This window comes from Bos javanicus, chromosome 3 (assembly GCF_032452875.1).
Source record: "Bos javanicus breed banteng chromosome 3, ARS-OSU_banteng_1.0, whole genome shotgun sequence".
In the NCBI taxonomy this organism is placed as follows: Eukaryota; Metazoa; Chordata; class Mammalia; order Artiodactyla; family Bovidae; genus Bos; species Bos javanicus.
The window spans coordinates 103,820,756-103,845,242 of record NC_083870.1 but is presented as its reverse complement, the minus strand read 5'-3'; the positions used below and the strand labels follow the sequence as shown (position 1 = coordinate 103,845,242).

General features: G+C 43.6%; 2 protein-coding genes across 3 annotated transcripts in view; both read left to right on the top strand.

The window, feature by feature from the left end:
• Positions 1-24,487, top strand: part of CCDC30 (coiled-coil domain containing 30) — a 144,523-nt gene that overhangs the window by 105,419 nt on the left and 14,617 nt on the right. For both annotated transcript variants that reach the window (XM_061412271.1, XM_061412270.1), the window contains exons 15-17: positions 1,656-1,810; positions 6,475-6,637; positions 14,923-15,035. In XM_061412271.1, the coding sequence (XP_061268255.1) occupies positions 1,656-1,810; positions 6,475-6,637; positions 14,923-15,035 (431 nt within the window). The remainder of the gene's footprint in view (positions 1-1,655; positions 1,811-6,474; positions 6,638-14,922; positions 15,036-24,487) is intronic.
• LOC133244726 (TAF5-like RNA polymerase II p300/CBP-associated factor-associated factor 65 kDa subunit 5L) lies at positions 20,434-22,975 on the top strand. Its single transcript, XM_061412274.1, is given in 2 exon segments — positions 20,434-20,565; positions 20,568-22,975. Coding segments are annotated over 2 exon segments (1,767 nt in total). The 5' UTR covers positions 20,434-20,543; the 3' UTR covers positions 22,313-22,975.

The window sequence follows — 24,487 nt, the reverse complement described above, 5'->3', positions numbered from 1 at the left end:
TTTAAAGGATTTAGTCTCCTGTCACTTGGATTGTCTATTTGATTTTTAGTTTGTAATTTTTGGAGGGATAGGTGTTAAGAAATGAATCCTTTTGAAATGTTGCCCCTGCATTTTAGCCTGCTGAACCCCAGGTGGCAGTAGTGTGTAACATGCGCACATTTTCTTCATGGGTTTGTCTGAGAGTCAAATCTTATGTAAAAAATAAATCATTTCATCAAACCACATAAATGTAAAGCAAACATCAAAATTAGATGATAGCAATCTGTCTTAAACTCAGAAACTCAATGTTGAGCTAAAGAAGCCAGCACAAAAGAGTTCATACTATGTAATTTCATTTATATGAGGTTTAAGAATAGACAAAACTAAGCTATGGTGATGGAGAAGGCAATGGCACCCCACTCCAGTACTCTTGCCTGGGAAATCCCATGGATGGAGGAGCCTAGTAGGCTACAGTCCATGGGGTCTCGAAGAGTCAGACCCGACTGAGCGACATCACTTTCACTTTTCTCTTTCATGCATTGGAAAAGGAAATGGCAACCCACTCCAGTGTTCTTGCCTGGAGAATCCCAGTACGGGGGAGCCTGATGGGCTGCCGTCCATGGGGTTGCACAGAGTCGGACACAACTGAAGCAACTTAGCAGCAGCAGCAGCATCAAGCTATGGTGATAGAATAGTGGATATCCTTATGAGGGGGACATGAGGGAATTGTCTATGGTGCTGGAAGTATTCTTTATCTTGGTCTGGAAGTGGTGGTTATGTAAGTAAAACTTCACTGAGTATGTGCAAGTTGTGGGCATATTGTCATATGTATGTTATTATTCCATTAAAAAAGTAACTGGCAAAATTGATAAAGATCAGTAAAATTTTAAAATTTAGACTATAAATATTGGTACTGGATTTTGTGCAACAGGATCGCATATTCTGACTGCAGTTGGAAGAGTAAACTAGTATAGACACTTCAGAAAGCAATTTGGCATTAGTATCTAGTTAAGTTAACGATGTATATATACCATACAACCAACCCAACACTTCTACTACTAGGCATAAAAACTAGGGAAATTCTACTGCATTCTGCTGCACACGTGTATCAGGATGCAAGATGCATGCTCAGTCACTTCAGTCATGTCCGACTCTGCAATTCCATGGACTGTAGTAGCCCTCTTGGTTCTTCTGTCCATGGGATTTTCCAGGCAAAAATACTGGAGTGGGTTACCATTTCCTCCTCCAGGGGATCTTCCTGACCCAGGGATCGAACCCAAGTCTCCTGTGTCTCCTGCATTGCAGGCAGATTCTTTACCACTGAGTCACCTGGGAAGCCCCAGTATTTGTTTATATAAACATAAATCAATTTCTAGAGGGGTGGACAAGAAACTAATACCAGTGATTACCTGTTTGGTGGAGGAAAACTGGAAAGAAGACAATATAAGAATGGAAAGGAGATTTTGTAGCTTAGTTTACCCACACACACTAAATTATGTGAACGTACTGTGTATTGCAACAATTAAGTAATTTAATTTTAAAATTAAAATAAATCTTGTCACACTCTTCAGATGAGATTTTTATGTTAGTACTACTGTTTGCTATCTATATGGTATTTCCCTAATTGGAAAATAAGTCACACTTAAACTTTTATGTGTAAACTCTTTTCATTTAAGATTTTGGATCTGCAGCAGAAATTAGAACATGCTCATAAAGTCAATCTGACAGACACTTGTATTTTGGAGAAGACGCAATTAGAGGAAAGGATAAAAGAAGCAATAGAAAATGAAGCTAAAATAAAGCAACAATATCAGGAAGAACAACAGAAGAGGTAAGAGGAGCAAAGATGTCACTTTTCTGTGGGTAACCACTCCCGAGTTTACGAGCAGTGTCAGTTTACCGCTGCGTTTCCTCTGCGTCCCCACTGAAGTAAACTCAGTTACAAAACCGCATGTGTACATGTGTGGGTACGTGCCAAGTGGCGACCCTCGGGACCATAGCCTGCCAGGCTCCTCTGTCCATGGGATTCTCTAGGCAAGAATACTGGAGTGGGTTGCCATGCCCTCCTCCAGGGCATCTTCCCAACCCAGGGATTGAACCAGTATCTCTTACATCTCCTGCTTTGGTAGGTGGGTTCTTTACCACTAGCACCATCTGGGAAGCCCCACATCTATACGTGGTGATATATATGTATGTGTGTGTATGTGTGTGTGTATAAATATACATATATTTATATATATACATATACATACATAATATATGTATATATCACTATATTCTGATTGTTTATTTTCTTGCTTGCCTTTCATACTAGAGTGTGGAATTTTCAAGGGCAGGCATTATGTCTTGTTCTGGAACATGCTTGGCGCACCAGTAAATCTTCTTGAATGAACGGATGGCCTATGAAATATGATCCCCTGGGATCTGCTTTTCTAATTCTTAACACGATTGGCACAAAAATGCAGACTAGAATGCGGTTGCTGTTTTGTATTTATCAGCTGATTTTCTCTAAAGAAGATCCAAGTACTTTATAGGCATCTTAATCATTAACGAGCTGATAGTAGTTAGCAGCTGTCATGTTTTTTTCTAGAAGAGTTTTGATTATTATTAGGATTCTTACTAAAATGATCTTATATACCCTAAACTTCAAGTCATGGGCATATTGTCATATGTATGTTACTACTCCATAAAAAATGTAGCTGGCAAAATTGATAAAGATTAGTAAAATTTTAAAATTTAGACAGTATAAATATTGGCACTTCGGTGGCACTCAGAACATGTGTCTTAAGAAACTACTTAGTAGTTTTAACTACTGAAAAGATATATAGCCATTCCCATAAATTGTTAAGCCTCAGAAGCTTTACTTTCAGCTCTAATTGAAACCTCTAGTATAGGACTTCCCTGGAGGTACAATAGTTAAGACTCCATGTTTCCACTGCGGGGGTTGCAGGTTCGATCTCTGGTCTGGGAACGAAGATCCCACATGCTGCGCCTCAGCACAGTCAGAAAAGAAAAGAAACCCCTAGCGTAGAGCCCAACACTCAGTAGGTGCTTAGCAAATATGTTGATCTGAATGTTTGAGTAAATAGTGAATTCACTCAGGTCTCACTGCCGCTTCTACCAAGATGACACCCTTCTCCTGTTTTAATACAGCTAGTTCCTGAATAAACTACAGTAAGTATACCTTTTAAAGCACTGCTCACAAAGTTAGAGAAAGCCCTAGGGCAGACATACAATGAGGCAAAACAAAAATAATGAATGGCAAACCAACTTCTAAAGGACAAATAGCACTAGGAGCTCCAGGTTCAAGAGAGCCCGAGGGAGCTGTCACCAGGTGCGGGCTCCCTCGCTCAGCCACGTCTGACTCTTCGAGACCCTGTGAACCGCAGCCCGCCCAGCTCCTCTGCCCGTAGAACTTTCCAGGCAAGAATACTGGCGTGGGTTGCCATTTCCTACTCCAGGGAATCTTCTTGACCCAGGGATTGAACCTTCCTCTCTTGGGTCTCCTGCATTGGTAAATGGATTTTTTTTTACTGCTATGCCACCTGGGAAGCCCTGTAAAACACGTATAGTTTACAGTAATTTTAAAATTTCTCTTTGACACATACTGCTTAAATAAAAATATGTTTAATATCCAAATATTGTGCTTTTCCATCTGTTCTTCTGTTATGGATTTATGGTTTCATAATATTACATGGTTATATAGCATTTTGTTACACAGCTATATCATAATTTGTATAAAATATTTTTAAACTTTTTGCTGATATAAAATATTTTGTAATTAATATCCTGACACATGGGGCTTCCCTGGTGGCTCAACAGTAAAGGATCCACCTGCCAGTGCAGGAGATGTGAGTTAGATCCCTGGGTCAGGAAGATCTCATGGAGAAATGGCAGCCCACTCCAGTCTTGCCTGGGAAATCCCTTTGACGGAGGAGTGGGCTACAGTCCACGGGGTCACAAAGAGTCAGACACATCTCAGTGACTTCACCACCACCACCACCATGCTGACAGATAAGACTTTGCAACTATAACGAAGTATGAGAAGGGTTATACTAAAGGAGATTTAGTATGCTCAGGTAACACATAGCAGGGACACCTAATTTGGTCCAGGAAGCTCAAGAAAGCCTTCCTCAAAGAAAACTATGCAAGTTGAAAGTAAAGTAGTTGTTATGGGAAAGCTAAGTAGAAAATACCAGGTAAAGGAAGACCTGGAAGAGGAGGCTAGGGACAAGGTTGGAGTTGCAGGGGATTAATAAATGTGGAGGATGACTTGTTTTGGGAAGTGAAAAATCTTCATTTTGCCTGGAACAAAATGTTTGGGGGGTAGAGGAAGTGGCAAGAAAATGGAGCTAGAAAGGTAAGTTAGCTCACAAGTCATAGTAAAGAATTTGGGGGAATTCCCTGGTGGTCCAATGGTTAGAACTCCATGTTTTCACTGCCAAGGAACCCAGGTTCGATTCCTGGTTGGAGAACTCAGTTCAGTTCAGTTCAATTGCTCAGTCGTGTCCGATTCTTTGTGACCCCATGAATCGCATCACGCCAGGCCTCCCTGTCCATCACCAACTCCCGGAGTTCACCCAAACTCATGTCCATTGAGTTGGTGATGCCATCCAGCCATCTCATCCTCTGTCGTCCCCTTCTCCTCCTGCCCCCAATCCCTCCCAGCATTAGAGTCTTTTCCAATGAGTCAACTCTTCGCATGAGGTGGCCAAAGTATTGGAGTTTCAGCTTCAGCATCATTCCTCCAAAGAAATCCCAGGGCTGATCTCCTTCACAATGGACTGGTTGGATCTCCTTGCAGTCCAAGGGACTCTCAAGAGTCTTCTCCAACACCACAGTTCAAAAGCATCAATTCTTCAGCACTCAGCTTTCCTTATAGTCCAACTCTCGCATCCATACACGACTACTGGGAAAACCATAGCCATGACTATCCAGACCTTTGTTGGCAAGGTAATGTCTCTGTTTTTAATATGCTGTCTAGGTTGGTCATAACTTTCCTTCCAAGGAGTAAGCGTCTTTTAATTTCATGGCTGCAGTCACCATCTGCAGTGATTTTGGAGCCCAAAAAAATAAAGTCTGACACTGTTTCCACTGTTTCCCCATCTATTTCCCATGAAGTGATGGGACCAGATGCCATGATCTTCGTTTTCTGAATGTTGAGCTTTAAGCCAACTTTTTCACTCTCCACTTTGACTTTCATCAAGAGGCTTTTTAGTTCCTCTTCACTTTCTGCCATAAGGGTGGTGTCATCTGCATATCTGAGGTTATTGATATTTCTCCCGGCAATCTTGATTCCAGCTTGTGCTTCTTCCAGCCCAGCGTTTCTCATGATGTACTCTGCATAGAAGTTAAATAAGCAGGGTGACAGTATACAGCCTTGACAGACTCCTTTTCCTATTTGGAACCAGTCTGTTGTTCCATGTCCAGTTCTAACTGTTGCTTCCTGACCTGCATACAGGTTTCTCAAGAGGCAGGTCAGGTGGTCTGGGATTCCCATCTCTTTCAGAATTTTCCACAGTTTCTTGTGATCCACACAGTCAAAGGCTTAGGCATAGTCAATAAAGCAGAAATAGATGTTTTTCTGGAACTCTCTTGCTTTTTCCATGATCCAGCGGATGTTGGCAATTTGATCTCTGGTTCCTCTGCCTTTTCTAAAACCAGCTTGAACATCAGGAAGTTCACAGTTCACGTATTGCTGAAGCCTGGCTTGGAGAATTTTGAGCATTACTTTACTAGCGTGTGAGATGAGTGTACTTAGATCCCACAAGTCCAAAAAAGAATTTGGACTTTTTCTTAAGAGGAAAGGAGAACGTTACAGCAGTGTTAACACATGTGCATTAGTATCAAGTGTTTGTAACTGATAGCCCTTTATTAAAGCAAGGAGATGAAGGGATTCCACTCATAAAACAGTGTGGACAAGCAGAAGGACTATAGAATTCAGAATTAGAGCCCTACCTCCATCTTGCTGTAGCTGTGCAACCTGGAGCAAGTTAATTAAGCCTCTCAGTGCCACAGCTTCCTCGGTGGTGGTGTTGTTCAGTCACTAAGTTGTGTCCTACTCTTTGTGACCCCATGGAGTGCAGCATACCAGGCCTCCCTGTCGTTCACTATCTTCTGGAGTTTGCCCAAGTTCATGTCCATTGAGTTGGTGATGCTATCCAGCCTTCTCATCCTGTGCCGCCCTCTTCTCCTTTTTGCCTTCAGTCTCTCCTAGCATCAGGGTCTTTTCCAATGAGTTGGTTGGCGAGTTCCCTTCCTCTGTGAAATAAGGACAATTATTTCTTCTTAGGGTAGTTTTTGAAAAAGAGAAAACTAAGAAAAGCTTCCATCACAAAGGAGATTGCTTTGATGTTGGCCCATTATGGACCGCTACTTTATCTCACTGAACAAAAAAATTCCCCTATGCCCAGTCTAACAATTTTAGGTCAAAGAGTTTCTTTTGCAAAGCTTTGCAATTCAAAGTGTGATTTAATATACATTAATTGCCTTAAGGAAACTCCTAGACCAGAATTTGAATGAGCTACAGACGCAAGTGAAAATCTTACAGGAAAAAGAGAGTCTATTGGAAATGACCAGTGTTCAGCAACAAATCAAACTTCAGCAACAAAAGGCCCAACTTGAAGAACTGGAAAATGAAAAAAGAAAATCTGATGAGGTAAGAAGACAAATAGGTATGCTTCTGTTTTCCTGTTCCCTTAGACCTAATAAGTAATAGTTAATAAGAGCTAATAATTCTTGAATGCCTAGCACTTTACCCATTAAGTTTAGTTAGGATTCAGACAGGGAAGCAGAATCTACTCTAGATATTTCAAGCAAGAAGGAATTTAACACAGGGAATAACATGCTTACGAAACTGTTGGAAGAGAGAGGTAGGGGTGAGTAGGTCAGCAAGAACTGTTGCTAGCTTTCAGTAAATCCAGAAGTTCAGAAACCACAGGGAAACCAACCCTTGTAGGAGATTAGCAGGAACTCTCCCAAAGCCCTTTCAAAAGTTTCCCTCTTTCATCTACCTGATAGTGTTACCAGAAACTGGATTTGCCTCTTGGTGGGTGTCAAGCCAAGAGACACAGCCAAGTCAATAGATCAGGAGAAGAAAGGATTTATTTGCAGCAAGTGAAAACACCAGGGATCTTTCCCAAAGCAGTGTCTCCTCAAACAGCAAAATTGGGGAAGTTTTAAGCTAAGGATACATGGGTATTTATGAAGGAGCTTGAGCAAAGGAGAATTCAGCATAGAATTGGGGCAAAGGTCCAGAGTCCAGGCTTTAGTTGATAGAAGTCATGAGGGTCAACATCATCCTTCTGTCCTCCACCTAAGCGGGGCCTTAGTTCCTGCTGAACTCAAAGACATGGATCAGATTGCTATGTATTTCCCTTGAGGAGGAACTAGGGCTAATTTTACCACTGAACTATTGTTTCTTGACTGCTTTTGCTTTTTCTTGCACTTCTTCACTTCCCTTAAAATCATTAACTACTGAGACCTGTTCAGGGACAAGCATTGTGGCCAGGTTTAGATCACAAAATGGAGTAAGCCAAAACTGTCTTCTCTTATGTCAAGAAATGATGCCTGGTTCTTTCTCTGGAGACTCCCTACCCTGTCTGCTTACAGTAGCACAAGAGGAGCATGGTGGCTCTTCTGTGCTTTCCCCCACGCTTTCCAAACTGTGTGCATGTGCCTCTGATTTGCAGAAACCAAACTGAAACCCTGCTGTCAATGGAGTTTGGGAAATGTCATTTTCAGACTTGCAATCTTGCAGCACAGGGGAGAGCTTAGAAAAGTAAGGGTCCTGGTGAGCAGTGTCACAGTCTACTTTGTATAAGCAGCTTCCATCCAAACCCTTTCACCCATATTCAACTTTATAAACTACAAGAATAGTATGCTTCCACTGAGTAGAATGCGCTGTCACTCATGCAAATGAAGGTGAAACAGCACAACTCGGATTGGGGCTTGAACCCGTTGTCTTCATTGAGATCACACACGTGTTCTCAGGACTTAATGAAATTCAGGTTCTTCTGTCTTGTCTCAGAAAGAATTCAGTGAGAGACAAAGTGATAGGTAAGAAGTGGATTTACTTAGATACACATTCCATAGGAAGACTGTGGTCTGACTTAAAAGGCCAGAGTGGCTCTGAAAGAAAGACACTCCACAGGCAGAGTATGGACCATCTCAGAAGGCAAGAAGGCCAGAACTATGGCATAGTTAGTTTCTATGGACTGAGTAATTGCATTGTAGGGGACTGGAATGCAAAAGTAGGAAGTCAAGAAACACCTGGAGTAAAAGGCAAATTTGGCCATGGAATACAGAATGAAGCAGGGCAAAGACTAATAGAGTTTTGCCAAGAAAATGCACTGGTCATAGCAAACACCCTCTTTCAACAACACAAGAAAAGACTCTACACATGGACATCACCAGATGGCCAACACCGAAATCAGATTGATTATGTTCTTTGCAGCCAAAGATGGAGAAGCCCTATACAGTCAGAAAAAACAAGACCAGGAGCTGACTGTGGCTCAGATCATGAACTCCTTATTACCGATTTCAGACTTAAATTGAAGAAAGTAGGGAAAATCACTAGACCATTCAGGTATGACCTAAATCAAATCCCTTATGATTATACAGTGGAAGTGAGAAATAGATTTAAAGGCCTAGATCTGATAGATAGAGTGCCTGATGAACTATGGAATGAGGTTCGTGACATTGTACAGGAGACAGGGATCAAGACCATCCCCATGGAAAAGAAATGCAAAAAAGCAAAATGGCTGTCTGGGAAGGCCTTACAAATAGCTGTGAAAAGAAGAGAAGCGAAAAGCAAAGGAGAAAAGGAAAGACATAAGCATCTGAATGCAGAGTTCCAAAGAATGGCAAGAAGAGATAGGAAAGCCTTCCTCAGTGATCAATGCAAAGAAATAGAGGAAAACAACAGAATGGGAAAGACTAGAGATCTCTTCAAGAAAATTAGAGATACCAAGGGAACACTTCATGCAAAGATGGGCTCGATAAAGGACAGAAATGGTATGGACCTAACAGAAGCAGAAGATATTAAGAAGAGGTGGCAAGAATATGTACAAAAAAGATCTTCACGACCCAGATAATCACGATGGTGTGATCACTGACCTAGAGCCAGACATCCTGGAATGTGAAGTCCAGTGGGCCTTAAAAAGCATCACTACAAACAAAGCTAGTGGAGGTGATGGAATTCCAGTTGAGCTATTTCAAATCCTGAAAGATGATGCTGTGAAAGTGCTGCACTCAATATGCCAGCAAATTTGGAAAACTCAGCAGTGGCCACAGAACTGGAAAAGGTCAGTTTTCATTCCAATCCCAAAGAAAGGCAGTGCCAAAGAATGCTCAAACTACCGCACAATTGCACTCATCTCACATACTAGTAAAGTAATGCTCAAAATTCTCCAAGCCAGGCTTCAGCAATAAGTGAACCGTGAACTTCCTGATGTTCAAGCTGGTTTTAGAAAAGGCAGAGGAACCAGAGATCAAATTGCCAACATCCGCTGGATCATGGAAAAAGCAAGAGAGTTCCAGAAAAACATCTATTTCTGCTTTATTGACTACTCCAAAGCCTTTGACTGTGTGGATCACAAGAAACTGTGGAAAATTCTGAAAGAGATGGGAATCCCAGACCACCTGATCCGCCTCTTGAGAAACCTGTATGCAGGTCAGGAAGCAACAGTTAGAACTGGACATGGAACAACAGACTGGTTCCAAATAGGAAAAGGAGTACGTCAAGGCTGTATATTGTCACCCTGTTTATTTAACTTATATGCAGAGTACATCATGAGAAACGCTGGACTGGAAGAAGCACAAGCTGGAATCAAGATTGCCGGGAGAAATATCAATAACCTCAGATATGCAGATGACACCACCCTTATGGCAGAAAGTGAAGAGGAACTAAAAAGCCTCTTGATGAAAGTCAAAGTGGAGAGTGAAAAAGTGGGCTTAAAGCTCAACATACAGAAAACGAAGATCATGGCATCCAGTCCCATCACTTCATGGGAAATAGTTGGGGAAACAGTGGAAACAGTGTCAGACTTTATTTTTGTGGGCTCCAAAATCACTGCAGATAGTGATTGCAGCCATGAAATTAAAAGACACTTACTCCTTGGAAGGAAAGTTATGTCCAACCTAGACAGCATATTCAAAAGCAGAGACATGACTTTGCCAACAAAGGTCCATCTAGTCAAGGCTTTGGTTTTTCCAGTGGTCATGTATGGATGTGAGAGTTGGACTGTGAAGAAGGCTGAGTGCCGAAGAATTGATGCTTTTGAACTGTGGTGTTGGAGAAGACTCTTGAGAGTCCCTTGGACTGCAAGGAGATCCAACCAGTCCATTCTGAATGAGATCAGCCCTGGGATTTCTTTGGAAGGAATGATGCTGAAGCTGACACTCCAGTACTTTGGCCACCTCATGAGAAGAGCTGACTCATTGGAAAAGACTCTGATGCTGGGAGGGATTGAGGGCAGGAGGAGAAGGGGACGACAGAGGATGAGATGGCTGGATGGCATCACTGACTCAGTGGACTTGAGTCTGAGTGAACTCTGGGAGTTTGTGATGGACAGGGAGGCCTGGCGTGCTGCGATTCATGGGGTTGCAAAGAGTCAGACATGACTGAGTGAATGAACTGAACTGAATGATGGGAAGATGAGTCCAACCATTTTGGAGAAGGGGCAGAATTGGGCCATACCCACTGACCCCTTTTTGCCTTTTATGGTTGGCCTTGGAATGGTCTGGCACCTGTGGGTGTATCACTTACCTAATTACAGTGAGCATATAATGAGGCTCAAGGCCTAGTGGAAATTAAATCTTCTGCCATCTTGACCCTAATCGTTTCAACCAGTTTTTTCATATCTTCAACAGTTATGTCATTCTTTTAAAGGTTGTGCCCTGCTTCCTGTTTCACTGATACACTTAACTTCTGAAAGTCCCAGTAGTATCCGTGGTCATTTTTGGATAATGTAGTTGCTACTTCTTCAGTCTCAATCCACATGGATGTACTAACTTTAAAAACTTAATTATAAATTAACTACCAATAATACAATAAATTAACTACCAATAAACATGTTTTGGGATATAGGTTTGAAAAGCCATTCCCATTCCAGCTCTTGGTTTCTTTCCCATATTCTGGCTCTGAAAGAGACCACGGCATATTTCAATCACTGGTTGAAGGTTTAGACATCATCTTATAGGACAACACAGGACCTCAGAAGATGTTGTCACCTGGTCGGCATCATACCTACATCTTCCATAGGTCTTTCCACTGTTTTGCAGTTTTTGAGTTTTTTTTCCCCGGATAGTAGGATATATGATGAGAGCAATGACTGAGACTTTGTTTCACTTCTCTTACCTTAAAATGATTTTCTTGTTCAGGAACTATGCTGAGTAGTAGTATATCATGACAGGAAATAAAGAATTTAGAAAGCCCACAGATGGTAGTCCTGGCAAAAGCACTGTGGACAGAGAAAGAAAATCCCTGTCTAAAATGAGTGTCCCTTTCACTGAGGACAAATTGTTGTTCTCTCCGTGGTGGAAGAGGTCCAGTATAATAAACCTACTATCCGTTGACTGTCTCCACCACCCCCCCCTCCCCACAGTGGATGGTCCCATATCAATAGCTCAACACTGATCTTTGCTTTTGGCAAGTTGAGTAGATTAGCCTTGGTAACCCCTTGTCCACTTTGTACATGAGCCGAAATGAGTGAGCACATAAAGGATAGAAAAAGAGGCTAAGTGACATCTACAGAATGTACTGGTTTTTTTCCACTTGATTACTGAGGGCCACCTCTTCTGTAGAAGCCCTCTGCTGTGGAAAAGCACATGAGGCACAATATGTTCACACTCTAGGCTTGTGCTGTCTAATGTTGTGTCAACTAGCCACTGTGGCTATCTAATTTTAAATTAAAAATTTAGTTCCTGAGACATACTAGGCACGTTTCATGTGCTCAGTAGCTGCATACAGCTAGTGACCACCCTGCTGGAGAGTGCAGGCACGGAAGATTTCCACCGGTAGGACACATTTCATCAATCTTCCAATATTATTCTTTCCAAATCCCTGATCATCTGGCCAAACTATTAGAAACTTTCTGTGAGTTAGCATCGGTCCCTGCCTCTGGACGCCTCTCTTTCCAGGCAAAGTGAACACAGACTTTGCCCACTGAGATTTCCCTTCCCACTGGTCTGAAGGACCACCCCTCAGTTGGGGCTATCATACCACAGCAGCCCTATTTCAACTGGTTGCCATATTTTGTACAGAATCATAAGTACATCAGGCCCAAATTACTCTTTCTTGGCCAACTGGTAATACATAACTCCCCTTGAGGCCATAGGTTTGGGTTGAGAGAGGTGGTGATACAATAGAAGTAAGTATCACCTGCTCATGCAGCTTGCTCAGTATTTTCCATAGCATTTCTGTTTGAGGACAGAGTACTACTGCCCATGCCCAACTCAATGCTCAGTAGATAATAGAACACCTCGTTTCAGGAAGGGCAGCTCAGGTTACTCGACCCTTTCTTTCTTGTGGCCAACCATGAGAGGTGATTGAGAGGAGAGATGACTCTCCTCCCAAATCCTAAGATTAAACTAAAGCTTTCCAGAGGCTCTGTGTTGTTTCCTCATCTGCCACAGAAACTTGGGGCATATTTGGGTCTGCTGGATCATAAAGCCCAAATGGCAGAGCAGTTTGCACCACAGCGTGGCACAGCACGGCTCTTTGTCTTGCTTTGGGCACCACTAAAACCTGACAGCCTTGGTGGTTGCTTGATAAATGGGCTGAAGGAACAAAGGTGGTATAAGCTGACTCTAGACTCAGAAGAGGCTTTCTAAGAACCTGGCCTCTTCTATCATCAATAGCCCTCATGCCTCAGGTTGGAAAGCCAGCAAGGAGAATCTGCTCTTCCATATTGTCTAGGCTGACTGCACACTCAAGAACTGGGAAATTCACAAACTGAGGAGCTTCACAGACCCACTAGATCCGTTGTGAAACCTATATTGAGCCAATGAGTCTCTGCAAACACACTCTAAGACACTCTGTGTGTTCAAACTCCCATTTCCCCCCTTACTTCCTCAAGTCCCCACTCTGAATTCTGAACCTCAGTTGCATTTTGGGTTCCATGGTGCTAGTGCTGACTCAGAACCACTGGACTGTATGTAGTTCCCCCCAAATCTACATAATCCCCTTTCTCCAATTCCATGTCACCTGGGTAAAAGGCCGCAGATCCCTTTGGGAAAGGCTCAGGAGAAGATCACATGCTTGTGGCAGTGTCACACACCAGGTTCTTCCTGAAGAAAACCTGGCTAAAGGACCCTGGGTCTGAACTGGCTCAGGTCTGAGGACTGAGTAAGAGGCCATTACTCTCTGTTGTTGTCATTCAAATTAGACCTCTGTTCACCAGACCCAGGTGTGTTTATTTATTTAAAAATACAACGCAAGTAAAACTTTAATAGGCTGTTCGTGTATTTGAGTTCTGTAATCACTGTGATCAGTTAACTACAACCAGTGATTGCTACGAGTCTAGCCATTTGGTTTTGTCCCCGGCCCTATTGTCTCATCACAGTACTTACTAATGCCCACCTTGTATTGGGGATTAAGCGTTGTGCTTGACTTTGGACACTCTGCAGTAGCATCAGCCCCCATCATAAAATCAGGGCTCAATTCCAGTGTTTGCATCTCTCACCATCATCCTCACAGGAGAGCGTTATGGAGCATTTCAAGGAATCTGGTGCTCACCAGTGTATTTGGCAAAGCCTTTGTGAAAGGAATGTCCTCTGAGTCACATGAGGATCATGATGAGTTGGGTGAGCAGGTTACCTATGGTAAATCTACTCCAAACTTCCTATCTACTTAAGACTCTAGATTCTTTCCTCTTAATATGGCGTTTGAATATCATTTAACCCTGGTCACTGTAGAGTCCAACTTTCAGTCCACCAACCAAGCAAACTATTAAAGTCACCTTAGATATTTAAATTAACACATTAAACCTTGAATCTCTGTAAGTGTATCCATCAGGTCAGTAAATACAGCCTATTCAACATTATATTCCTTTCTCCCTAGTATAAACACCCTTGGAATACAGTCCTATGTATATTCCTCAGGTTTCTGCCAATTTAACATCATAAAATCTTTCTACTCTTTCATTATGTCAGTCCTCCTAGGTCAGTGACTATACTCAACTTCTTTTCCCCATGATGTGCTGGGACCTGACTCTCACTGTGGGATTCGAGGCAGAGACAAGCAGTGGCAGTGGGATAGGGGTGGCTCTGAAGAACAGCGGGTATCATTGCACAGGTAGATGCCCCAGGCGGAGTCAGCAGAGTCCTGGAGACAAGGGTGCTTAATCTCCTGAGACAGTAGGACTGCTTATGCTGATAAGAGGGGCTCAGGAGGGTTTTGAGGCCCAGGGTGCTCAAGGTTATTGGGATCCTGTCAGATGTTCTTGTTCCCAGTTCTCAGATTTCCATGTTTTCCAAATAAAACTCTATTTTTCATATAAGAGATCTAGCAAGGCTATGAAGTCAACTTGTGCTTGCAGTTCTGCAACCTACTTGATGAAATTTGGATTTGGATTTTGGATATATTGACCTGCTGCCTACATGAAGGAAGTGCCCTGGGTTTCTGAGTGTGCCTTGTTCCAGTAATCAAACCCTGCATTGGCCATTTTCTCCTCTAGGGCTCATTAACTTGGTCAGATGTAGCTAAGCACCCCACACATCTTAGGGATGTCAGACTTTTTATATAGGCTTACACAACTGCAGGAATCACAAGTCAGGAAAAGGAGCTACGAGCTTTCAGAAATTCTGGAGGCACAAAAATCACAGGAAGCTACTATGGTTTCTGTAAGCCTTTTTTAGTAGAAAGGCTTTGCCCATTTACATTCTCTCAAACATCACACCTTTCTTCACCAGTGTATTCTCATTTTTTAAAATGTTTTTCAGCATCTCAAGAGCAACCAGAAATTGTCAAACAAGCTGTCTGTGTTGCAGCAGGAGAAGAAAGCTCTATGTGAAGAAAATGAGCACCTTTTGAAGCAGTTTGATCTCCATGTGAGGTAAACAAAAATAAGTTCCCCTTAGAAGAAGACTGTGTAGAGTAAAGCTCATTCTTAGAGAGCCAGCTCCCGAGATCAGCAGGGGATGCTCGCCGAGGTGACTTTTCACCAACACCATTGTCCTTCCTTCCCAGAAGTTCTACCTACCGGGCTTTTTCTAGGGTGGTATGGGGCCTTATTTCTTCTCAAGAACTGGAGGAGAAAGGCAATTGCTATTTCTTGAGCTCTAGTGGTATCTAACATCTTGCTTTTCCCCAAATACATCCCTCTGACTTGCCTTCAGGCTTTTCCCCCTCACACGCTGTCCTCAGTCTGAACCATGCTCTTCCATTTCAACTCTTCCTTCTCAGACAAGCCTTCCTTGACGCCTTCAGCCTGGGCTGGATGAGGTGCTCACTCTCTGTGTCCCTATAGCCTTTTGTACGTGACTATCTATGATTCTTGAAGAACTCACCATGTTGTTCTGAAATAATGTGATTCACACCTATCTTCCTCACCAGACTATAGGTTTTAAAGGACATGGGCCACAGTCTTATGCATCTTTCTACCCACAGTCCCTGGTATATAGAAGGTGCTCAATAAAAATTTGTGTTCCCAGGCTTCCTGCTCTTTCTTCCATTCCCTGATCATCATCCCACCAGATTCTTCCCACTCTACTCCTCTCTCAAGTCTAGCATGGTAGTTCAGAGTATGGACTCTGGACCATATTGCCTGGGTACAATTCCTGGTTCTACTAGGAACTAGCTGTGTGACCTTGGACAAGTTACTAACCTCTCTGTGCCTGAGATATCTCATCTTTAAAATGAGCAAAATAAAAAAAAAAAATAAAATGAGCAAAATAGCCATTACTTTCACATAAAGTTGTTGGGAGAATTAAATGATGAATAAATAAATGTAATAGAACAGTGTCTAGCACAAAGCTGATATTCAGTTCAGTTCAGTCACTCAGTTGTGTCCAACTCTTTGCAACCCCATGAACTGCAGCATACCAGGCCTCCCTGTCCATCACCAACTCCCAGAGTCCACCCAAACCCATGTCCATCGAGTTGATGATGCCATCCAACCATCTCATCCTCTGTCGACCCCTTCTCCTGCCCTCAATCTTTCCCAGCATCAGAGTCTTTTCCAATGAGTCAACTCTTTGCATGAGGTGGCCAAAGTATTGGAGTTTCAGCTTTAGCATCAGTCCTTCCAAAGAAATCCCAGGGCTGATTTCCTTCAGAATGGAATGGTTGGATCTCCTTGCAGTCCAAGGGACTCTCAAGAGTCATCTCCAACACCACAGTTCAAGAGCATCAATTCTTCGGCGCTCAGCTTTCTTTATAGTCCAACTCTCACATCCATACATGACCACTGGAAGAACCATAGCCTTGACTAGACGGACCTTTGTTGCCAAAGTAATGTCTCTGCTTTTTAATATGCTGTCTAGGTTGGTCATAACTTTCCTTCCAAGGAGTAAGCATCTTTTAATTTCATGGCTGCAATCACCACCTCAGTGATTTTGGAGCCCACAAAAATAAAGTCTGACACTGTGTCCACTGTTTCATCTATCTGCCATGAATTGATGGGACCAGATGCCATGATCTTAGTTTTCTGAATGTTGAACTTTAAGCCAACTTTTTACTCTCCTCTTTCACTTTCATCAAGAGGCTGTTTAGTTCTTCTTCACTTTCTGCCATAAGGGTGGTGTCATCTGCATATCTGAGGTTATTGATATTTCTCCCAGCAATCTTGATTCCAGCTTGTGCTTCTTCCAGCCCAGCGTTTCTCATGATGTACTCTGCATAGAAGTTAAATAAGCAGGGTGATAATATATAGCCTTGACGTACTCCTTTTCCTATTTGGAACCAGTCTGTTGTTCCATGTCCAGTTCTAACTGTTGCTTCCTGACCTGCATACAGGTTTCTCAAGAGGCAGGTCAGGTGGTCTGGGATTCCCATCTCTTTCAGAATTTTCCACAGTTTCTTGTGATCCACACAGTCAAAGGTTTAGGCATAGTCAATAAAGCAGAAATAGATGTTTTTCTGGAACTCTCTTGCTTTTTCGATGATCCAGCGGATGTTGGCAATTTGATCTCTGGTTCCTTTGCCTTTCTAAAACCAGCTTAAACATCTGGAAGTTCATGGTTCATGTACTGCTGTTATTATATCTACTTATTTTCAGTTTTCCTCTATGACCCACCTCTCTGCTTCTAGCTCTGCACCCCTCATTCTATTGTTTCTTTAAGTTGAAGTTTCTTATTCTCTTATGTTCTCACTTCCTATGTTGATGGTAGTAATAATGATTTGAAAACCACTTTCTGCTGTATAGTGGAAAAATCTTCAGTCATTCATATTGAGTATCTTGCTTTATCATATCACTGAGAAATATAGAAACATGGAAAGGAATGTGTGTGGCTCAGCTCATATTAAAATAACAAATCTAAGACTAGAACTCAGCCCTCTGCTAACCTGCACAGTGCTCTTCCCACTTTGTATCTGCCATTAGAGGGAGGGGAGGGCATCCACAGAGCCCATGGTGTCTCACAGCAGTGGGTCCAGAAAGGCCAGGCAGGAGCTCAAGGCCTCGCTCTGTCAGGACCAAGATGCACCTTCCTATCTTGGATCAGGAACCACCAGCATGTGCACTGACCACCTCAGAGCCAGGGATCCCAAAATGGATTCTCAGTGGAGATGTTTTACATTCTGCTGATCATGTAAGCACATTCCTGCTCTTTAACCAGCCTCGGAAGCACAGCCTTCTCGGGGTCTCAGTCAGATCCGGTATAAATCATTAATCTCACTGTTATCAATAAACAATGCTGATAGTTGGTGCAAACTGCCATGAAACTCCAGACCTGTGGTTGCAAAGCAACACTGTTTTAATTGGTATATTTCATTCCTGGACCACTGGTCAGTGCCAAGCAAGAACTTTCACAAAACAGTTTAGGCCTGATTCTAGGCCTGCTGGATTCAACCCTCTAACATAGCCCTGATTTAGTTAAGAATTACCCACTGGTCCTGCAATTGATATTTTTATGCAAAATAACTTAAAACCGCTTTTGTACATATATTTTTCATTTTAAAAAATTATTTTTACAAATTTCTAGGTGTAGAATTACTAATCCAAAAGCTGGAGCTATGGATCTCAAAATGTATTATCAAACATTCAGAAGCATCCTACCAAAATTTTCTGCCATATTGTATGAGAGTAGAAATTTCACTACATCTGAATTTGCATTGGGTGCTACTTTTGTGGGGGGAGGGCTCTGATGAAATTTTTCCCAATGCTCTTTCTTTTAACTGAAGTATAATTTACATATACACAGATTTTTAAATGTACAATTTGATGACTTTTGACAAATGTATATGCCCACTAAGCACAACCCCAATCAAGATACAGAAGATTTCCTTTATCCCTGACAGTTTGTTCCTTTTTTACTGTCAGTCTATATCTCCTGTTCCCTCACCTCCTCCCAGGAATCTACTCTTCTGATTTCTGTCTCTACTAGAATGGAATTATACTACATGTAATCTTTTGTGCCCAACTTCTTTTGCTCAGCTTATTCCATTAATTTTTCTTTTGGAATAATTCCATTCCATTGTTTTTAATGATCAGTTATAGTCATAAATTACTTGTTATTTTATTTTGAATTTCTTTGATGCCTAGTGAGTCTGAATACTTTTCCATATTATTAGTCCATAGCCTTTAGAACAGTGAATCCTAACCCTAGCTGCACATATGTGGGCCCCAACATAGATTAATTAAATCAGAATCTGTGAGGATAGAGCTTAGGGATCAATATTTTTCTAAAATCATCCCCATGTGATTCTGATGGGCACCTAGGGAAACTACAGCTTTAAGAAAGAAAATGGAAGGAATTGTCAAAATTCTAGGTTCATTTTTTTTTCATTCCCCTGATCCTACTCCTGACCTTTACAAACAATGCTTAATTTTTCCCCCCATATTTTCCCAGCTAGTCTTCCAGAGGAACAAATTCCTTGCCATTTTGAAATAAAAATGAAGGAAAGACCATCTGGTTTTACTTAAACATAAGCCAAAGTTGTCCTGAAATTTTAGAACATGAGTATTGTGCTGTCTTATCATGCATGCAGTTAACCAAGCCAACCATAAACTTAGAAAATCCACATGTTCTTTGGCAAGTTGGCCAGCAGGACTTCTGACCAAACTGGTAGGTGTGCCAAATAGCCAGCTAGCTATTTGGGAAGGTTCTAAGCTCTCATCAGCCTCACTGCATCCATGTACTTTTCATACCATGTAGTACTTCATGGGGAATAGATGGGAAAACAGTGGAAACAGTGTCAGACTTTATTTTTGTGGGCTCCAAAATCACTGCAGATGGTGACTGCAGCCATGAAATTAAAAGACACTTACTCCTTGGAAGGAAAGTTATGACCAACCTAGATGGCATATTGAAAAGCAGAGACATTACTTTGCCAACAAAGGTCCATCTAGTCAAGGCTATGGTTTTTCCAGTGGTCATTTATGGATGTGAGAGTTGGACTGTGAAGAAGGCTGAGCGCTGAAGAATTGATGCTTTTGAACTGTGGTGTTGGAGAAGACTCTTGAGAGCCCCTTGGACTGCAAGGAGATCCAACCAGTCCATTCTGAAGGAGATCAGTCCTGGGTGTTCATTGGAAGGACTTATGCTAAAGCTGAAACTCCAGTACTTTGGCCACCTCATGCGAAGAGTTGACTCATTGGAAAAGACTCTGATGCTGGGAGGGATTGGCGGCAGGAGGAGAAAGGGACGACAGAGGATGAGATGGCTGGATGGCATCATCGACTCGATGGACATGAATTTGGGTGAACTCTGGGAGTTGGTGATGGACAGGGAGGCCTGGTATGCTGCAATTCATTGTGTCACAAAGAGCCGGACACGACTGAGCAACTGAACTGACTGACTGAACTGAGTACTACTGGAAGAAGCCTGAATATCTAGCAATAGGAGCTAGTTAGGTCAAGTATTGCACATTCAGTTGATGGAATTTATACAGCTGTAAAAGATGGTGGCCATGAACATTAGAAGCAATATGGGGAAATGCTTGTGATACAATAAATGAAAAGAGCACAAAATAATTTTAACATAGTGTTTAAACAGAAGATACTTATGAAAAGAGTGGAAGGAAATACAACAATATCATAAAATAGATCATATGGGAGTTGGATTTCTTCCCAAAATTTTCTATAATTTATCATTTAAAAAATAAATAAATTTTTTATTTTTATTAAAATTTTTAGGCCCAGGCGCCGCACCTGTTGGCGGAGACAGCTGCGCGTCGAGGCCCGAGTGGCCCGGCCCAGCCCGCGGCGGCTCCGCGTTAGTCAGTCATGCGGCGGCCGCCCAGAGCCGCCACGGGGGCGGCGGGGCTCGGGGCTCGGGGCTCGGGGGTCCGGCTGAGCCAGCCGCGGATAGCGAGCCTACCGCGAAGGCGACGGAGGCAGACGCGGGGCGACCCTGGCGGCAGCGGCGGCGGGGGAAGCGGGAGCCGCCTGGGATGTTCAGTCATGAAACGGGTCCGCACGGAGCAGATCAGATGGCCGTGTCCTGCTACCTCAAACGCCGGCAGAACGGGGATGCGGACGGCCCGCTGAAGCAAGGCCTGCGGCTGTCGCAGAGCACTGAGGAGATGGCTGCCAGCCTCACAGTCCAATCAGAATCTGGTTGTGCCAACATAGTGTCCGCAGCCCCTTGCCAGGCAGAGCCCCAACAATATGAAGTACAGTTCGGACGGCTGTGGAATTTTCTCACCGATTCTGACTCCCAGCACAGCCATGAAGTGATGCCTCTCCTCTACCCTCTCTTTGTCTACCTCCATCTCACCCTGATCCAGAACAGTCCGAAGAGCACAGCGGAAAGCTTTTACAGCCACTTCCATGGAATGTTTCTGCAGAACGCCAGCCGGAAGGATGTTATGGAGCAGCTCTAGACCACTCAGATCGTCCAGGACATCCTGTCTAACTTCCGGCTGCGAGCCTTCCTGGACAACAAATGCGTGGTTCGTCTGCAGGAAGACAGCTACAACTACCTTCTCCGCTACCTCCAGAGTGACAACAACACCGCGCTGTGCAGGATCCTCGCCTGGCACATCCATCTGGACGTGCAGCCCGCCAAGAGGATGGACTACCAGCTCTACGCCAGTGATGGCTTCTCCCGCGGCAAGGGCAGCAGCCTGGAGCCCACCGACATGCCAGCGCCCATCCTGCAGAATAAGGCCGCCCTGGAGCTCCTGCAGAAGAGCATCAAGCGTGTCAAGGACGGCCCCCCCTCCCTCACCACCATCTACTTCTACGCCTTCTACAACACGGAGCAGCTGCTGAACACTGCAGAGGTCTCCCCGAACAGCAAGCTGCTCGCAGCAGGCTTTGACAACTCCTGTATAAAACTGTGGAGTCTGTGTTCCGAGAAGTTAAAGTCCAAACCCCATCAAGTAGATGTGTCCCGCATCCACTTGGCTTGTGATTTCCTAGAGGAGGAGGATGACGAGGATGACAACGCAGGCACAGAGATGAAGGTCCTGCGGGGACACTGCGGGCCAGTGTACAGCACCAGGTTCCTCGCGGACAGCTCGGGGCTGCTCTCCTGCTCTGAAGACATGTCCATCAGGTACTGGGACCTGGGCAGCTTCACCAACACCGTGCTGTACCAGGGCCACGCCTACCCCGTGTGGGACCTGGACATCAGCCCGCACAGCCTGTACTTCGCCAGCGGGTCGCACGACCGCACAGCCCGGCTGTGGTCATTTGATCGGACGTACCCACTGCGAATCTTCGCCGGGCACCTGGCAGACGTGGACTGCGTCAAGTTCCACCCCAATTCAAACTACTTAGCCACGGGCTCAACCGACAAGACGGTGCGGCTGTGGAGCACTCAGCAGGGGAACTCAGTGAGGCTCTTCACGGGCCACCGCGGCCCTGTGCTCTCCCTGGCTTTTTCCCCCAACAGTAAGTACCTGGCATCAGCAGGCGAGGACCAGCGGCTGAAGCTATGGGACTTGGCGTCTGGGACCCTCTACAAAGAGCTGCGGGGCCACACGGACAGCATCACCAGCCTCACCTTCAGCTCAGACAGCAGCCTGATCGCGTCAGCGTCCATGGACAACTCTGTGCGTGTCTGGGACATCAGAAGCGCACACTGTAGCACACCCGCCGACGGCTCATCTAGCGAGCTCCTGGGCGTCTATACCAGCCAGATAAGCAAAGTGCTGAGCGTGCAGTTCATGGCCTGCAACCTCCTGCTGGTGACTGGAATCCCACAAGAAAATCAGGAACATTGATTTGGATCTTTGATATGACAGACTGGGGCGTGCCAAGGGCTCCAGACGGTTTTACTCCTGGCACTGGCTGTGATACTTGGAATTTTGAGGTTCAGGGAATTCAGAGAACTTGGTCGCACTTGTATTGGGAACTTGTATTGGGAGAAAGGGAAAATTCCTAGGTGACAGTTGGATCACTCCAGCTGACATGTTTCTAGAAGTGGGTGGGCAGATTTGACTGAGAAAGTCTTGGGCTTTTGCAGCAAGGGTGGGAAAGAAAGATTCTTTTTGTGGCTGCACTTCTGTTAACAATTCTCTCCCCCGAAAGAACAGATTGTGGTAAAGAAATGAAAGTAATTAGAAGTGAAAAGTCAAAAGAAAATTAAAAAATGTTGAATTTCCAAATGATTCCGAGGTGTGGCTTTTCCAGCATCTTTTCCTCCTGAGATCATCCCTCCCACCCGCTTTGCAATAGCAGTTTAAAGAACAGTCTATGAAACACATCTTAAGTACGAACACACGCATCGAAAACTATGCTCTGAGGATGAAGCGACTTCTAATTTGTGGGAAAAGGATTAAATATTTCTGTTTTCTGAAAAGAGTTATTTTGTATTTTGTTTTCTATTAAAATGTGTTTAGTTTCCCCAAAAAAATAAAATAAAATAAAATTTTTAACAGTCCAAATGGCAGAATAAGAGAGACAAGCAGCTGTCTGGCATGGAAGCTGCAGATGTGAGTTTTAATAGCCCACGGCAGAATGTGTGAAAGAAATTCTAGAAATCCATGTTGCATTTCAAATGATGTCAAAACATCAGAGGAACTGTGAACAGCTGGGAAACTCAGAGACCAACAGGTGTACCATTAGTGTTTAAACCTCTGAAGCTATGGACTAGGGTATGCTGAAACCCAGTGATAGCTTTTGACAAACTCGTCCCAGAATAAGGGAAAATGAGAATATTTGTGAGATGAAAATATCTTCCTATAAAGAACCTGAGTCAATCCACAAGAATATACACTTCCTTTTATATAGTAGGTGCTACAAGGGCCACAGAACTGAACAAGCCTAAAGCAGTTTTATAAACCTCAGTATCTAGAGTAACTCTATTGAGTTGCTGTAGCAGAGACATTGAATAAGAATGTCTTTAGAAACGGAGGGGTTTCTCTCTTACCTAAAAGTACAGGGAGCTCACTGTTTCCAAAGTCTAGACTCCTTTCTTGTTGTCGCTCCAGCATCTTTAGCACTTATCCTCATAGTCCAAGGCAGTTCATTATTATATTCACATTTTATCCAACAAGAAGGGAGAAAGAAGGGAAAGCAAGGGCATTCTGTTTTCCTTTAAGGCGCATTACTTCCACTCTAGCTACTGGCTGGAACTTACTCACATGGCCTCATCTAGCTGCCTCATCTAACTACAAAAAAAACTACATTTTCTTGTAGCTCATGTTTGAGCAACCAAGTGCCAAGCTAAAACCAGGGGGTCTATAATGATAGAAGGAGAAGGTGTACTGGGGACCATCCCCACAGTCAGTCACTGCCACCTAAACTGACAAGCTGGTGACAAGAGCCAGTGTGCATGTCTCTGACCTCCAGGAATGCAAACTTCTCTGCTTGGTATCTGGCCAACAGCTGGATTAATCTTCTAAGGGAAAAATATGCAAAATGATTCTTTTATTTACAATCAACAGTTAGGGAGAGAGGGGCACTATTTTGGAAAATGGAAGATCTTGCAAAACACACTTGCTGCTGCTACTGCTAAGTCGCTTCAGTCGTGTCCGACTCTGTGCGACCCCATAGATGGCAGCCCACCAGGCTCCCCTGTCCCTGGGATTCTCCAGGCAAGAACACTGGAGCGGGTTGCCATTTCCTAACTTAACCAGAGCAGAAGACTCTCTTGGAGTCACTAGACTAAATTACCATCTAAATAAGTCTCCTTTGCTCTTCCCCTGCCATCCAGCTCCTAAGTCTAAAAAAAAGTGTTAGTCGCTCAGTTGTGTCTGACTCTTTGCAATCCCATGGACTGTAGCCCGCCAGGCTCCTCTGTCCATGGAATTCCCCAAGCAAGAATAATGGAGTGGGTAGCCATTCCCTTCTCCAGGGGATCTTCCCAACCCAGGGATCGAACCTGGGTCTCCAACATTGCAAGCAGATTTTTTTTTTTTTTACCATCTGAGCCACCAGGGAAGCCCTTATAATAG